Raw genomic sequence first — 18,196 nt, 5'->3', positions numbered from 1 at the left:
TATATATATATATATATATATATATATATATATATATATATATATATATATATATATATATAGAGAGAGAGAGAGAGAGAGAGAGAGAGAGAGAGAGAGGAAGGATCATTTGAGAACCTATATATTCATGAGAACCCGAGAACTAAATTAGGATCGTCAGATCAAAATAATAAAAGGTCAAGATGTCTTGTGGCATTTTTGTAAATAATAGAAGAAAAAAGAAACGGGGTTATGTTTATAAAATGGCACAAGGGACATTTAAGGAACAATATAATTCATATCCTTTTAATTAGATTAAACACTTAATCTCCTCTTCTGTCTTCACACACACACACACACTCTCTCTCTCTCTCTCTCTCTCTCTCTCTCTCTCTCTCTCTCAAGACACGATCTGCCATCATCTTCCGACGACTTGGCCTCCGGCGAATTGATCATCGTTGTCTTCTCTATTCGGAGAAGCTCTTTTCAAAAATCCTCCGTTCTTCACCTACTGGAATCTGTTGCAGCAAACCCTAGGTTGGACGAGTTATGGATTTGTTTGGTAGTTCCAGAAATAGAAGTTCACAAGAATCCAACGATCTGCAAAAGTTTATAGCAATCAGATCTAAGTTATTCTCGAGGTCAAACTCATGATCTCTTGTGTATATTCCGAACGACAGAAGTTTACATCGATCAGATCAACTGCAATCTCTAAAATTGAAAAGCTATAGTGAAATCAGTAACTCTCTCTCTCTCTCTAACTCTCTCTCTCTCTCTATCTCTCTCTATATCTCCACTAAAATTGATTCATGATTTCAGTTTCATTTGATCTCGTTGTCGTCAATCATCTTCCCCCATAGAATGAATCTTCAATTGGCTACCAGATCCTCTACTTCAGTCGTCTGCTCCTCCGCTCCACCTCATCAGGTATACACAAACTACTGTAAAAATGTCTTTGTTTCTTGATTATTTGTGTTCTATCGAGTTTATTTTGGAAAAAACTCGATAGCTTAGATGTTAAAATGTCTATGTGTCTTGATTATATGTTTTAAAATTTCTCAGATTCGTTACCTTGATGTTAACCATTGGTACTGGGTTGTTGTTTTAATTTTAAGCTCTAGTAATGTGCAATGATCTGTGTTTATGTTTTATAGGAATACATATTAATTGAAATCCAAGTAAAGAGACAGGAGTTCATAATATGATACTAGGAATCAGAGAGATTAAATGACATTCCATGTCATGGCTAATTGATGATGTATTAGAAGCCTAAAATGCCATAGTAGTCAGATCATGAAAAATGAAACTATAAATCATATTTATCGTTTTTAAAATGTTGATTAAAAATTATTCTTATTTTATTAGGTGTTCAGGTGTGCGATCAGCCTCATCTTTTACATGTGAATATGTTATGAAATGTTGTATAAGGTCAATTTAATGATGATTGTTCTGGTATGAAGCAACTTTATGATTTGGGATATTCACCAACTGATTTCACCACTACCCTTTTCAGAATCATAAAGAATCATGACATCGCAGAGTATTTGTAGCCGAAATTTATGAAGGTAACAACTTCAATTTTTAAAAATGTTAAAAGCTTTATTTATAAAATATAAAAAATTGAAGGGAACTAGATTTGCACATATGAGGATTTGTGAGGGAGTTGGTTCATATCTTCAACTATGTGGTCTGCTTTCAAAGCTCTATATTGCTTGTATTACAGCTAAAGCAGCATAAGAGCAAGGCAATGACAAAAAAAACTTTCTTTCATGTACTTTCTTTATTTTTTTATTTGACATTGCCTCTTTTTCTAACGTTTGTAAGTGATCTCAAACTCTAAATCAAGATTTTATTTATACAAAATGAATACCGTAGATTGCTGCAACATTAACATTTATGTAGTTTGTTCATTTCTTGATTTAATATTAGATTTTTGACTACATTCATTACATGTTTATTCATTTCTTGATTTAATATTAGATTTTTGACTTTTGACTTTTTTTTCTCATGGCTTGGGATTCATTACTTCCATTATCATGCTACTTTAATGTTTGCAGTTGTTTTAAATTATCATTGAATAACTGCAGTAGCTTACATTCTTCTTGTTGTGGTTTTGTATCACATTGGAGACTTCAACCAGGTCTTGATTTATTATTTTTATTAATACATAATGTAGATATACTATTTTGCTGTTTTGTCTGTCTTTCAAGCTCTCAAATTCATTGGATTGAATTGCAGGCCACAATCTACCAACAGAAAGCTTTAGACATCAATGAGAGAGAACTTTTCATGGATCATCCCGATACCATGAAAAGTTATGGTGACTTGTTATGTTTTATTATCGCCTTCAACATACAAAGTTGGCTTTCAAGTATGTTTTATTTTCATATTTCTGTTCCCTTTATACAACTTGGTTTTCTTACTTACTATAATATTAGGTATGTAGTGATTCACATGTAAATCACAAGTGAATCATATATGAATCACACGTGATTCACATGTAAATCACACGTGATTCACATGTAATTCACATATTAATCACATGTAAATCACAAGTGAGTCAAATATGATTTACATGTGATTCACATGTAAATCACAAGTGAATCATATATAAATTACATGTGATTCACATGTAATTCACATATGAATCACATTTAATTCACATGTAAATCACAAGTGAGTCAAATATGAATTACATGTGATTCACATGTAAATTACATATGATTCACATATTAATCATATTTGATTCACATGTAAATCACATGTGAATCAGATGTGATTCACATATGAATCATATGTGATTCATATGAAAATCAAATGTAATTCACATATAATGTCATATGTAAATGTGATTTATATGTGAATCGCATGTGATTTATATATGAATCGCATATGATTAATATGTGAATCACATGTGATTCATATGTTATGCACATGTATTTTTGTGAGTGTTTTTGCATCAATAATTTTTTTAAAATTTTCTTGTAGATTTGGAAGAAATCGTGGTGAATATTGAAGAGGTGAAAATGATAAATTGAAGAAAATAATGAAATATTGACACGAAAACATTAAAACGCTTTGAAATTTGTAGTATGTTTTTTATTTTTTATATTTTATTTTGTATCGAATAAAATACTTGTACTATTACGTATATAGATTAATTAATAAAAATGAGTTCTTTTTATGATTTACTCATGAATATTATAGTATTTTATTGATTTTTAAAAATTTACTTTTTAAAACAAATGTAATTTTTTTGAAAAAATTGCAGTTTTTATTTAAAATGCAGTGTTTTAAAAAATAATTGTAGTTTTTTTTTTGAAAAAAATTACAGTTTTCTTTAAAAAATTGCATTTTTTTGAAAAATTTACAGTTTTTTGAAAAAAAAAATGCTGTTTTTTTTCTAAATACAGTTTTTTAAAAAAATTGCAGTTTTTTTTTTTTGTAAAAAATGAAGTTTTCTTTAAAAAAATTGCAGTTTTTTTTGAAAAAATTGCAGTTTTTTTTTGAAAAAATTGTAGTTTTTTTTAAAAAAAAATATGCAGTTTTTAAAAAAAAAAGTACAGTCTTTAAAAAAAATATTTTTTTTCAATTTTTTTTAAAAATTCATGTTTTCTGAAAAAAATTAAAAAATCTCCATTTAAAAAAAAAATAATCTGAAATTTGATTTATTATGTTAATTTTTAGAACATTTTATTAATACTTCTAATAACAAAAAAAATTAAACATTAAATGAGATCGGTAAGATGACGATCATGTCCTTAATGACTTAATTTTGATCTAACGTTTCATATTTAGATCTCGTGAAACTACGATTTCCTTTGGTTATTTTACGAAAATGCTAAATTTTTAGATATTTTTTAAAAAAGTCATTAATATTTTTGGCTATTTTTGTAAATTTCTCTTATTTTAAACAAAAACAATGTGTTGGTACGATTATGAAGAAATAGGAACAAAATTAATAGATACTATTGTTTAATTCTGTAACTAATAAAATTGAAAGAATGCCAAAACTTTTTCTTTTTCCTTTTTCAGTCCTTTCTTTTCAAACTCATAATGCAACATGCTTCCAATATACAAATTTGAGACGCTACAATACACAAAACTTGATAAAATGCAATAATAAATAAACCGACTACAAAGTGTTCCCCACCGGCAGGGCCGAAATTGTACCCGAGACTCCATTCAAGCTGTACAAGTTCCTACGTTTAACAGCTGAAAATAAAAATTTTAAAAATAAAATCAAGTATTATATAAATAATATTTTACTCCAACTCACTTGACGTTTATTCCATTATTCCTTCTCCATATACAAAACCTCCAAAAATCTTATTTTGTCCCAAGGATTTATACATATCATGATAGGGAGTGAACTCTTGCATACATGGCCTTCCTATCTTGAATCGCCTTCTGAAGGTCCGTAAACATTTCCATAGACAAGCCTGAAAAGTTACTCAACTGTCCAAGAAACCCCTCCAATCTCAACCTTAACCGATCAAAACGGTCCTCCAAAAGTTCATCATTTAACAAATTCACCCCTGCAGGATCATGATGATGATGATGATCACTTTTAGCAACATTCTTCTGCCATGGTAAAGAAGGGCTAGCGAATTTACCCTGGGCTTTTTCTTGGGGGATAAAGTGATCAATTTCAGCAGCTAAATCTTTTATGGAGTCTGCAACTTCTTTTGTTGGTAAAGTTTCAAGCTTTTCTAGCCAGATACCAAGGGTGACGTATATTGGTGGGCCATAGTCACGTAACAAGGGCTGTTGTCGTCTTTTTTTCTTGGTGGATTGTTGTGGTGGGACACATTTGTGAAGCCATCCGTCTAAGGATTGGACATACGCTTTTTGGGATCCGATCCATTTCGTAAAACTTGATGATAAAGTTCTTAATTCGCTTTCCAGGTAGATGGTGATCTGGCGATGTGAGTCTGATTGTAGTGAGATTTTTGTGTGTGAATTTATTTGTATTGATGATATGATTGACAACTGGCTCTTATGGCATTCATGCATCATCTCCCACATCTTCCTCAATCTGTCATTAAATATAATATATATAATTATTAATAGGTTGTACTTTGTTTCGTCCAAAAAGATGGGATATAAGAAAAAAGACGTGAATGCCCTTCCCATCCTCTTGAATTAAGCATAGTGAGTTAGAATTTAGAAGGAAGATAACATACCCTTGAATCAACTCTTCGAGTTGTGGGTGAAGTTCTTTGTCTCTAAGATCTTCGATTCTTCTTGATATGGAGTCGATTCTGTGGATAGCAACTCCAATTCTCCAATGAAGATCTTTAACTATGGCACGAGTCTTGTCTATTCTGCGGTTACTTTCTCCATTGGATTCTAATTCCCGTAGAAGTTTGCGCTTTTGATCATACACCTTTCTGATCATCTCATTTGCCTGCAAGTGTTGTCAATAAATAAATTTAAATATAAATCATAAAAAAAAAAAAAATGAATGTTCATACTTTAATAAGAGGTACATCTTGCATTTATCTCTAGAAAGAAATCAAAGTCGGATGATATAACTAACCACCCAAATCAATCAAAATAGGTTGCGATTTTCTTTCATCTAGTCCAGAGAAGAATATTGAATACCTACCTTAACTTCATCATAAAGCTTCTTCTCCCATGCATAAAGCCTATCCAAAGTGGAAGCATGGCTTCCTGCATTCATGTAGAAGTTATCAAAGAGGCTGCTGTTAATGTCCTCCTGATTTTGATTTTGACTTTGACTCGTGTTGGCATTCGGACTCGGATCATGTCTGAAGGATGAACCACGAGATGATGTTGTCCGAGGCCATGTTAAGTACTTGGTGTCATTTTGAGCAGGTTCTAACTCAAAAAATAATATAGAAATCAGAAAATTAAATAAATAAATATACCCTAATGATTTATAATGTAATATTTCAGGCATTCTATGTAAAATTTCATTTTCCCATCAGTAATAAACATAGCTTGTGATCCCTGTTTATTTATGTACATTGTATACCTCCTATTTTTCATTCTGTAATTTATATAATCCAACTTCCCCAAAAATCTCACATCTGCTAGCCAAATAAATAAGAACACAACATGTTTTACAACAATCTTTCTGAGCCATTCTGTTTTTCAAGAATTGGGATGATCAGAATCACTAGGCCTTACTTTTTAAGCATTAAGGCCTTACTTTTTACAGATCTGCCCTCATTTATTTTTTCCTTCCATTTCCCTAAGTTTGCCTTGATTTTCTCAATTACTTTTTAAGCATCATTTAATTTTATCCAGACATCAATCACTTCATCCTGACAGCACTAGATGGGAAATATAATAATTACTATTTACTAATTACTAGAAACATGAACAGGATTATATAAATGTATCTTCAAAGTTCAAACAGCAGTGCCATGAACCAAATTCTTAATATAACTCATAAAATATGCTGATTTACACTTATTACAACAGGGAGGCTTACCTTCCTGCACTTGGCTTGGATCATCCCCACACGCAAGACATGCTTTTATAAATTTTGAACTGAATGACCCACCTGCCACATTAAAAAAAATAAAAAAAATCTTGGCTGAATATAAAGCTTATAATATCTTCAAATTCCTCACAATATAATAATTTATAAGTGGAGCTTACGTTCTTTTCCAGGGAAAATTGGACGAAAATGGAGCTTGTTGGCTTCAAGCATTCTAGGAACTTCTCTTCCACACTCAGAAGCTCTAACAAAAAGATTCTCAATCTCTCTCATACTTGAAATAAAATCTTTAGGTACAGGTTTACTTTCATGACCTTTTACCACTTCAATCTTTTCATCTTGAGAGATACCAACATGACTAACACCAGAAGTTTTTCGCTTTAATGGTGAAATTTGGGGAGAATTAAACTTGTCCCCATTCAAGATTTCAGTTTCTGCTGATGACATTGAATGTAAACCATTACCAGTCCCACTAACATTATCTGCTACCCTATTAACATTCTCAAAACTTCTAACCAACCCATCTGTTGATGGCTCATCAAACTCATCTTCTGATTCTTGACCCATTTCTGAAATCTTTTCATCTTTGTAATTTTCCACTCCTTCATTCAATTCCCTCACTTCATGTGGAGAAAACCCATCATCGATTGGATGTGAAAGACCAAAATAATCCCAAGGTTGACTTTCAGGACCACCAAATGGGGTTTCAGGTTCAGGTTCAGGTTCCAGTTCAGGTTCATCTATGATGTTTCTTGGGGTACTTGAAGAAGTTACTGAACCCATGACAGCTATAACTGGCTTTTCTTCAACTTTTCTAGAAAATGAGCCTCTAATCTTCATATGATTTGTGTAATACCTACTAGAGGATGGTGGGGAAGGAGATGGGGATAGGTTTCCAGGTGCATTTATATGTTGTGACATGGTTGAAGAGAAAGAGAATTGAGAAAGGGATTTTTCGATGAATGTTTGTGGCTCAGGAGTTGCATTAGTGGATGTGTATAAAGAGGATTCCATTGGAGCTTCAGGTTCAACAAACCTACTTAATGCTTTCCCTATAATTGTTAGAGACTCTATGTATGTAAAATGAGTGGCTGCAAGTGAACATCTTCCATCAAGTGCTCTTCTAACAAACTTTTTCCTTTCACGACATAGCTGAAGAGCCTTATCTTCTTCCACTTTTGAGTTTGTGGCACCCATTAACCCGATCTTTCTTCTTGGATTGCCTTACTGCTTATCTATCCACACATCACATGGACTTCTTCTGCAAGTTCACAAATTTTATATAGTGTGATTTGTTTATTCACTGTTCAAACTGAAGCATCAGGCATTTCCTAGAAAGCAGATTGGAAGGGTAGATACAGATGTTCTAAGAAATATTGACATGTAGATGTAAATGTATTCATCAATATCCTTTTTTGTTGAGTTGGTAAAGGGAAAAGGGAATCTGAATCAGATACCCCAAATGCACACCCCTCAAAAAGAACTAGTTAACAATCAGAACTAGGAACTGAGAAAATTGTTAATCCAACCAGAATATATAATTATAACTTTCCAACTTACCGTAGAAGATACACAGTAACCTCAGACTTGCAAGCTGCAAAACAAGCTCTATGAGCTTTCACAAGCTGTAACTGTAGTAAAAGGAAGACAAGGATTTACTATCAGATACGATTCTCAAATCCAATCAGTTCTTCTATTCCAATTAAAAGAACACTTCACACAAAATAAAACCCAAATTCAAAAAATCAATACTGGCGACCTAATTGATGAATCGTGCTACACATCAAATTGAAGCTCTTCAACCATGAATTTAACTTTTGAAAAAAGCACAAAAGGAATAAAGCGATAATTACCCACATATTTTATGATTAAGAGATCGAAAACTTCCGAGTTAAGATGTAAGAACACGGTACTGTGAACAGCATAATTCAGATATGACAAACTTAAAGTGAAAAGCTAAATATTTTGCTTGAAACGGAAAAGGAATAACCTGAAACCAAGAAGAACTGAAGTTCACCTGACCAATAGGTTACAATTATAGAAGAAGGGTAGAGAAATTGAGTGACGGTGAGCGGCGGAGAGAATCGATTCGAGAAAAGTGTGGTTCGTTCATGCAAAAGCAAAGAAGGAAGGGGACGAAAGTGTGTGAATGTGAAGCGTGGGGTCCGCCATATGCAAAGGTCCAAATTGGTAAACGTAAAGAAATATTAGAATCGATCGGATCAGGAGGAAAGGGTGCTTTGCTGGGTTCGCCGTGGGATTGGAGCTTCTCTTTTACTTTTTAGGAATGGATTTTTAACTTCAAATAGAATAACATCATTTAAGATTCCTTGAATAATTAATTATATCACTTATGTTAACTTTTAATTAAATTAGTAAAAAAAATTATATTTTTCATATGGTTTTGTCTGGTATATAAGTTTTGTTTTTATCATTTTTTTTTCTTTCAGATCGTCTATTTGATGTTTTTGTTGTGATTTTCATCACTAAATGTCATCAAATAACCAAAACATGTCATAAAAGAGTACTATCAGAGTACAACTCCCGAATATCTCATATGCAGAAAAATCATAGTGTGATGCGTTGCGATCATGCCGACTCTTTTCCTTTCGAAGAAGAAGTACCTGAAACCAAAACTGAAGACCGTAAGCACGAAGTTTAATGAGTTCTCTCATCATACCACATAACAACATACTGGCAGACATATCTGGGTGTCCGGCCTACCCTGTCAGGCATATATGGGTGCCCGACCTACCCTGTCAAGCATATATGGGTGCTCGACCTACCCTGTCAGGCATATCTGGGTGTCCGACCTACCCTCTGGTGTATTTCAACTGGTTACAGGGTCTATTTCGCCCCTACCACTACCACATAATAACATAGCATAAACATATCGTTAGGCATATATGGGTGCCCAACCTACCCTGTCAGACATATCTAGGTGCCTAACCTACCCTGCCAAGCATATTTGGGTGCTCGACCTACCCTTCGGTTTATCTCAACCGAATACGGGGTCTATTTCACCCCCTACCACTACCACATAATAACATAGCATATAAGCACATAAATCTCATCAGATAGTGGCATACCAGACAATTATCTCTACTACAAACAACTACTAATGGGCTGGCATTGGTGCCTTCGACCCACGCATACCGGGAAGGTAACTCACCTGAATGTTGAATCTCACGGTAAGAAATCTCTAACGGTTGCTCCGACGACTCCCCGAGCTATCAGTATAAAATAACACTTAGTCAAAACCAAATAATCCTTCTTAGGGTAAAATAACCATTTTACCCTTGATCTAATTTGGTCTATGCCTAAAGCCCAAAACCATAACATGAAAGGCCCAATACTAGGTAAACTTCCCAGGCCCACTATTGGCCCAATTTTCTAAATTGGTCCCAATCCCCTCTAATGGGCCTTACCCTAGACCCAAAATAAGACATAGTCCAATAAAAACCAAAATGACGATCCACTAAGGCCTATAGTAGTAAAGTCCAAGAAAATGGCCCAAGGAAGCACATTGTCGTAACGAACGCAGGCTGTTCCCTTGTGGAACGCTGAGCGTTCCTCACCAGTCCAGATCGCGAGCCCCAACGGGAACGAGGGCGTTCCCGGACCTTACGCAGCGCGTTCGCGTCCAGATTCCAAAAACCGACCATTAAGCACTTAATGCTTAATCTATACTACCCAAAACGTAGATCCAAGCCATTTAGGACCTCTAGAACTATAAAGTCACGGACTTGGTGACTTTGCATGCCCCCAAAAGCTCCAAACTCCAAAAATGGCATTCTACTTCCATGAAAATGGCCTTATCTCATGCATGAACACATCAAGACCTTCAAGATGGCAACTTTCTATCTTAGGGACTCAAATAGCACCAAGGGTGGCAACCCTAATCCTAGGAAACGGATTTGGACCATAAAGCTTCATCCTTAGGACCAAAAAGGTCCATAAAACCTAACACAAGAGATCTAAGTAAATAAACACCAAGTTTAGAGCTTTATACCTTATATGAGTGCCAAATGTTGATAAGGTTCTAGATCTATAAGTCTTCGCTCCTTTGATGATGCTTCAACAATGGCCACCTTCCTTCAAAACACCAAGATGCACTCCAAAATGGTCTTCTAGGCTCAAAACACACAAACAAGGGATTAGGGTTTCGTGGGATCTGCTTAAGGGTGAGAGGGTGGCTGGACTTTAGGGCATAATTTTCTTTATATAGGGGTTAACCCTAAATTTTAGGGTTTACACTTTGCACGTGAATGCAGTGCGTTCCCCAGGGGAACGCCCCGCGTTCGGGCTCCGCCTCCAAAAATCCAAAATTGGCAGAAATGGTCCCTCCTTCCCTCAAACTTGCAAACATAAGGTCCAAAAGTAATAATTCAACATCTAAGGGACCAAAATATAAATAATACCTCGACTGAGTGCTACAATTCTCCCCCACTTGAATCAGACTTCGTCCTCGAAGTTTGTCGCCTCAAACAACTCGGGGTAATGCTCCCTTATTTTCTCCTCGGGCTCCCATGTCCATTCCAAACCCTTTCGATGCTGCCACTTTACCTTAACCAGCCCCACAACCTTGTTCCTCAAGGTCTTCTCCTTTCTATCAAGAATCGTTATCGGTCTCTCAACATAATTCAGGCGGTCATCCACCTGAATATCCTCCAAAGGCTCGACTGCGGAATCATCCACCACACATTTCCGCAACTGGGAGACATGAAATGTGCTATGAATATGACTGAGCTTGTCCAGAAGATCAAGACGATAAGCAACACGGCCCACCCGAGCCAAAACCCTAAAAGGACCGATGTACCTGGGGCCCAGCTTGCCCCTTTCCTGAACCGGATGACATCTTTCCAGGGTGACACCTTCAGGAGAACCATGTCTCCCACCTGAAACTTCAAGTCTGACCAGCGCTTGTCGGCATAGCTTTTCTACCGACTTTGAGAAGTCTGGAGCCTGCTCCGAACCTGCTGGATCATCTCAGTGGTCTTGAGTACCACCTCAGTACTCACCATGACTCTCTGACCGACCTCGCCCCAACAGATTGGGGTCCTACATTTCCTCCCGTAGAGCATCTCGAAGGGAGGTCGGTCTATGCTAGCGTGATAATAGTTGTTATACGAAAATTCTGCTAACGGAAGATACGTATCCCAACTCCCACCGAAATCCAATACACATGCGCGTAGCATATCCTCCAGAGTCTGAATCGTCCTCTCACTCTGCCCATCCGTCTAAGGGTGAAAAGTTGTACTAAAGTGAAGAAGAGTGCCCATCTCGTCATGAAACCACTTCCAGAATCTGGAAGTGAAGCGAACATCTCGATCTAACACAACCGAAACCGACACTCCATGACGTGCCACCACCTCGCGTACATAGATCTCGGCTAGCTTCTCAGCCGATATACTCTCCTGGATCAGGATGAAATGTATACTCTTGGTCAGCCGATCTACGATGACCCAAATCGAAACCACTCCACGTGCAGTCCTGGGAAGCTTTGTGATGAAATCCATGGTGATGCCTTCCCATTTCCACATGGGAATCTCCAACGGCTGCATCTTGTCGTGAGGTCGCTGGTGCTCGGCCTTGACTTTCCTACAAGTCAAGCATCGCTCCACATACCAAGCTATGTCTCGCTTCATGCAGGGCCACCAATAAACAGGGCGAAGATCCCAATACATCTGATGGGTTTTGAGCATTCTAACACTCCTATGGAGTACATGCAACCCTATAAACCTTGGATCTATGTTTTCTCTATTATACATGCAAATATTTGATATTCCAAGGTTTCATCCTGATGCGACATCAAACTCCGGCATATCTTCTGGTCTTCTGCTGCGGCGGAGATCTGACATCACAGTGCAAAGTCGTTAGAGCCGTCCCAGGGACTGTGCCCCGGGAGCGGACTCCGACGGTCCAGTTAGATCAGCTAGAAGATCTGAGATGGTCCTCCATAGCTGTAGAGAACCATCTTGGTGCTAGTGGTGGTGTATGGTGGCTGACGGCGGCGGGTGGTGGTTGAGCCACCCGGCCGGAGTATAGTGGCGGCTGAGCCATGGGGAAGATCTAGGGGAAAGGTCTTAGGGGAAGTCTAGTGGTGGCTAAACCACTTGGGAGAGAGTCTAGTGGTGGCTGAACCACTTGGGAGAGAGTCCTCCTTCATGGAGGAGGCACTATTCTATTTATAGTGGACAATTAGGTCAAGGGGAATTAGGGCAGGCCTTGGGCCAGCCCAATTCAGGCCCAACTAGCAAGGAATTGGGCAAGGCCGCCCAGAGGCGCCGGGCGGGGCTGGCGGGCGCGCACCAGGAAGGGATGACAAGGGAGCGCCCGGCCAGGCCGGCAGGAGAGTCCCCAGTAGGGCTGGCAAGAGAGTCCCCAGCAAGGCTCGCAAGGGAACGCCAGGCAGGGCTGGCAGGAGCGCGCCAGGCCAGGCTGGCGCGCTAGAGCAGTCTAGGCCATGCCAATGGACCATATATCATCACATCCTAACTAGCATAATATGAAGCAACCATACTACAAGAATCTAGTATAATGACATACCTTTTGATGTTGTATCTTGATTCCATGGAGCTTAAGAGCCTAGTGCCTCAAGTGTGACACCTCAAATGGTTCACACAACACCACCAACAACTTGGAATAACTTGAGAGAGAAGTTCTTATGCTCAAATCGGCTAGCCCTCATGTGTACACACCTTAGTGCCAATTTCTTGAGCCATGAGGTCCTTATATATTGTGGCTATTTGGGTTACACCATGTAACTCATGTCTTTCCATATTCTTCATGCTCCATGGGTTAAAACCTCCATGGAGTATCCATGGGTTACTCCATGGGTTTATGTAACATTCCAACCATCAGGTATCATTATTATTCCATTTAGATTTCATGTTTTAAGGTCTACTCGACGAGTTAACGTTGTGACTCGTCGAGTAGCAGCGGGCCAGGACACGTCATTTAATGAGTGACTCGTCGAGTCGGCATGGGGGACTCGACGAGTAGGAGCTGGCAGTGGTGTTCTCCCTCAAAATATGGAGACATTGTCTTTATGGGGTCCGTTGTACCATTTACACGGATCACAAGAGCTTGAGACATATCATGGATCAGCCGAACCTGAACATGAGGTAGCGCAGGTGGCTAGATCTAGTCAAGGACTACGATTGCGAGATCCTTTACCACCCTGGTAAAGCGAATGTGGTTGCGGATGCTTTGAGCCGCAAGTCAGCTGGGTCTTCCACCCCAACGGTATGTATGAGGATAGTAGTGGACTCTCCGCTTGTGAGTCTGATCAGAGATGCCCAGGTTGAGGGCATGCAACCAGAGAATTGGAAGCTGGAGAGGATCAAGGGTGAGAATACCCGGTTTGAGCAGGATAGTCGGGGATTGTTGACCCGATGCGGTCGGGTTTGGGTTTCGATGTCTGGTGGGGTTAGGTAGACGGTTATGGAGGAGGCTCATAAGTCTCACTTCTCTATTCACCCGGGGGCCACCAAGATGTACCGGGATTTAAGTTTGATCTATTGGTGGCCGTGCATGAAGCGCGAGATCGCTTGGTACGTCGAGAGGTGCTTGACCTGTAGGATGGTCAAGGCTGAGCATCAGAGGCCGCATGGCAAACTGCATCCCCTAGAGATTCCCATGTGGAAATGGGAACAGATCACGATGGACTTTATCACCAAGCTGCCGAGGACGGCGAAGAGGTTTGATGCCATTTGGGTCATCGTGGATCGATTGACCAAGAGTGCCCATTTCTTGGCCATACGGGAGAGTTCATCAGCTGAGAAGTTGGCCGACGTGTACGTCCGCGAGATCGTGGCTCGCCATGGGGTTCCGGTCTCCATTTACCTCCCGTTTCTGGCAAAAGTTCCACGAGGAACTGGGCACGCGGTTGCACTTCAGCACATCATTCCATCCGCAGACTGATGGTCAGAGCGAGCGGACCATTCAGACCCTCGAGGATATGTTGAGGGCGTGTGTCATTGATTTTGGTGGGAGCTGGGATTCCCACCTACCGCTTGCATTGTTCGCCTACAACAACAACTATCATTCCAACATTGGCGCCCCGCCATTCGAGCTGTTATACGGGCGGAGATGTCGCACCCCGGTTTGTTGGGGTGAGGTTGGTCATAGGGTGATGGGTCGGACGGAGGTGGTCTTGCAGACTACCGAGAAGATTCAGCAGATTAGGTAGCGGATGCAGACCGCTCAGAGTCGGCAGAAGAGTTACGCCGATCGACGCCGATCCGAGCTAGAGTTTCAGGTCGGTGACATGGTACTCCTGAAGGTCTCGCCCTGGAAGGGTGTGATCCGCTTCAGGAAGAGGGGAAAATTGGGTCCCTGATATATTCCAGTGTTGGCAAGGTGGCTTACAGGTTAGAGCTGCCGGAAGAGCTTAGTCGGATCCACAACACTTTCCACGTTTCGCAGCTACGAAAGTGCATCATGGATCAGGAGGCGGTGGTGTCGCTGGATGATATTCAGGTCGATGAGCGCCTGAATTACGTGGAAAGGCCTGTGGCCGTACTGGAGAGAAAGGTGAAGATTCTGAGGAACAAGGAGATACCTTTGGTGAAGGTACAGTGGGAGCATCGGAGAGGGTCCGAGTGGACGTGGGAGCCAGTGGCGGAGATGCGGGAGCATTACCCGGAGTTATTCGCTACAGCAGACTTCGAGGACGAAGTCTAAGTTAAGTGGGGGAGAATTGTAACATCCCAACCATCAGGTATCATTATTATTCCATTTAGATTTCATGTTTTAAGGTCTACTCGACGAGTTGACGCTGTGACTCGTCGAGTAGCAGCGGGCCAGGACACGTCATTTAATGAGTGACTCGTCGAGTCGGCATGGGGGAATCGACGAGTAGGAGCTGGCAGTGGAAACCCTAAATTTCAGGATTTTTTGCACCCTATATATTGGACCATTAGCGCCTCCCACTATCCTCTATCACCCCTTAAGAGCCAGAAACCCTAATTTCCATGAGTGTGGGCTTGGATTGTGCTTTGGAGCTTTGAGAAGTGATTTTTATGAAGGAAACTTGTAGATCAAGAGGCTAGCATCAAGGATTTCGTGTGGATCCAGAGTCTACTTCAGTTTGGGCATGCCTTGGAGGTAATAAGCTGTTACCTTGACCTATTTTCTTCTTGAATCATTCATATGTGGAGGCTAGGGATTTCTTTAGTTATTCATTAAGGGATTTTAGTTTGGGAGCTAGACCTGAAGCTGAAACTTCAGATCTGAACCTTTTTAAGTCCTAAATTTATAAAGTTTCCAGCTCTTGCAAGGATGAGACTCTCCTAAGGTGTAAAGCTCCATTGGAAGCTTAGATTGGTCATTTAGAGTCTCTAGGGCCTTGCATGCACGTAAAGTTTGCAACTTTACGTGATAAACATGCCTTAGAAGCTTGGATCTACAATATGGAGCCGCTGCATGGCTTAAAAAGCGTCTGTATGGATGAAGGACTGAAGGGACTCGGCGAATCGCAAGGTCGACTCGACGAGCCACATGAAGATGGCCATGTACTCGACGAGTTGGATGAACAACTTGGCGAGTCCGTTGAAGATTGCCTTGGACTCGGCGAGTCGGCTAGGGTTTCCCTTAATCTTTGGACACGTATGAACTCGGCGAGTTAAAGGAAAACTCAACGAGTCAACCAAGGATTTCACGACTTCTTGAGTTCAGGAAGGACTCGACGAGTCGGTGAACTACACTCGACGAGTCGAGTCAACATGGACTGTTGACTTTGACTGTGGACTTTGACTTTGACCAAGGGTTGACCAGTTGACTTCTGAGGTTATTCTGGTAATTTGGAAATTTATGAAAAAGGGTTGTATGGTAACTATAGGTGGTGGAGTTCGTGTTGGTGATCCAGGAATCGATCTTTCTAATTTCAGACGGCAGTTGCGAGGTGAGTTATCCTCACTATACTAAGGGGTCTAAGGCACCAAGGCCGGCCCATTGGATATGTCATCCTAGCAGTTTTAGATGTTGAGTATGAGTTAGTGTTGCATGTTAGTGGTTATTCCAGTTAGGTAGATCTGTAGGACTACCTATGATGTTATATGATTATTGCATGCTCAGTAGTTATGTTATACGTTACATGTTATGTGGGATGGGTTGAGGTTGTACTGCTCCGTGCGGTAGCCAACAAACCCTAGAGTATTCCAGATATGAGCTGAGGGCCGGGCAAGGCATTCCAGACTCATACTGAGGACTCGAGAGCATTCCAGATTCGTACTGAGGGCTCGATGGCATTCCAGATACGAGCTGAGGGCCCGGTAGGCATTCCAGACTCGTACTGAGGGCCCAGGGGTAATCCAGCTCGTAAAGCTGTGGACCCATTGCATGCTATTTCAGGTTGTTATGTTATGATGTTGCTGATATCGTTATGTGGATTGTATGTGTATCGGTATTTTGGGGGTAACTCACTAAGCTTTCGGGCTTACAGTTTCAGTTTATTGTTTCAGGTACATCTGGGGATCGAGGTAAGGCGAAGGCATGATCGTACAACTCCTCATATTATATTTATGTTTCTGGGAATACTCTGATAAATAATATTTTGAAAACAAAGTTGTAATGTTTTGATGAACTTGACATGTTATAAAAGTTTAAATTGGTTCGAAATTTTTGGATGTTACAAGTTGGTATCAGAGCCTTGGTTTGAGTGAATTGGAGGAATATTCGTGTGAATCCAGTCTCAAATGAAGGAAAGATTTTCAAAATGGTTTTAAATGGTTTTCAAAATAAGTAAAGGAGGATGCAGGGTGTACGATCAGCCGGAGCCAGTAAGTAGACCCCAAAATACCATACAGTTATTTGATTATGTGATATGTTAGAACAGCATGCTAGAGGTAGGCTAGGGATCTTCAGGAATTGCATGATAGAATTGCCTAATTATATGATGCCTGCTAGCCTAGGGTTTTCCTTATATGAAATTGACATCATTATTGTAGTTGCTCAGTGTATGCATTATGGTTATACATAATTAAGATCTTATAGCCTGAGAATGTTTGATTTAGCCTTATGTTCTGTTCTTGTCTGATTGGGAGCTTAGGGTAGGATTGGATATTCGAAAGTCTACAGGGTCCAGCATTATGTATGGCTAGCATACACTAGTGCTGCAGGGTTGGTGAAAGCTTCATGGATGGGTGGGATGTGAGAGGCCGGGCGGCCAGTTATGAGATATTTAGCATTCCTCTAGGAGTGAGGATTGAGCGCTCGCCATGTCGTGTATTCAGTCAGGGCGTTGTGGTGATACTTGAGACAAATATGGGTAGGTGTGGAAGGTAGTTGGGGCCCATACTACTGAAAGCACAGGACCCATACGCGTAGCAAGGAAGTCACAACCCCTAGGGTTAGTCGGGAGTTGGCTCCCAGATATTTATGTGGATTATCTGACAACTTGTGGTATGTTTCAGAATGGTGATGACGAGACGCTTTGTGGCTGGATCCGGTTCGGGGTCAGGATCAGGAGACAGAGGCCAGGAGGGGCCAACAACACCTGAGCCGGTGGTGCAGATGAGTACAGAGGAGTTGGATGCCAGGATTCGGGAGATCCTGCATGATGAGGTTGCTGCTGCGTTCCGGGCACAGCTGCCGGAGATGTTCGGGTCGATTAATACCACCATGGTGGAGTATTTTGATGAGTGCTACGCAGCCCTTGCAGAGACAGCCGCCACAACAGCTGCATCAGCTGTATCCACGGCAGGGGGAGGAGTTGGTAGGGGTTTTCAGTATAGGGAATTC

General features: G+C 40.1%; 1 protein-coding gene across 3 annotated transcripts; it reads right to left on the bottom strand.

The window, feature by feature from the left end:
• Positions 1-4,075: 4,075 nt before the first annotated feature.
• On the bottom strand, positions 4,076-8,696 carry LOC145159355 (bZIP transcription factor (DUF630 and DUF632)). Of its 3 annotated transcripts, XM_079078299.1 has the most exons (8): positions 8,442-8,696; positions 8,012-8,082; positions 6,613-7,712; positions 6,443-6,514; positions 5,591-5,823; positions 5,166-5,389; positions 4,596-5,017; positions 4,076-4,517 (listed from the first exon to the last, which is right to left on the bottom strand). In XM_079078299.1, the coding sequence occupies exons 3-8, from the start codon at positions 7,646-7,648 to the stop codon at positions 4,336-4,338; spliced, it is 2,169 nt and encodes a 722-aa protein (XP_078934425.1). In that variant the 5' UTR covers positions 7,649-7,712; positions 8,012-8,082; positions 8,442-8,696; the 3' UTR covers positions 4,076-4,335. The 3 variants fall into 3 exon arrangements, with proteins under 3 accessions (XP_078934425.1, XP_078934423.1, XP_078934424.1); XM_079078297.1 differs by having other exon boundaries at positions 4,076-5,017; positions 8,442-8,695; XM_079078298.1 differs by having other exon boundaries at positions 4,076-5,017; positions 8,469-8,695.
• Between the last annotated feature and the right edge of the window lie 9,500 nt (positions 8,697-18,196).

The sequence above is a fragment of the Lactuca virosa genome, chromosome 2 (genome assembly GCF_052849685.1).
Source record: "Lactuca virosa cultivar CGN04683 chromosome 2, Lactuca_virosa_CGN04683_v6, whole genome shotgun sequence".
NCBI classification, from domain to species: domain Eukaryota; kingdom Viridiplantae; phylum Streptophyta; class Magnoliopsida; order Asterales; family Asteraceae; genus Lactuca; species Lactuca virosa.
The sequence above is the reverse complement of the archived record's forward strand: the minus strand, read 5'-3'. Positions and strand labels throughout refer to the sequence as shown.

Excerpts from the sequence above, each read along its gene's own strand:
- LOC145159355 (XM_079078297.1), bottom strand. The coding sequence starts at position 7,648 with ATGGGTGCCACAAACTCAAAAGTGGAAGAAGATAAGGCTCTTCAGCTA. Across the intron at positions 6,515-6,612 it reads AATTTTCCCTGGAAAAGAAC|GTGGGTCATTCAGTTCAAAA; the intron begins GTAAGCTCCACT and ends TTAATGTGGCAG. Across the intron at positions 5,390-5,590 it reads AGCTTTATGATGAAGTTAAG|GCAAATGAGATGATCAGAAA; the intron begins GTAGGTATTCAA and ends CAACACTTGCAG.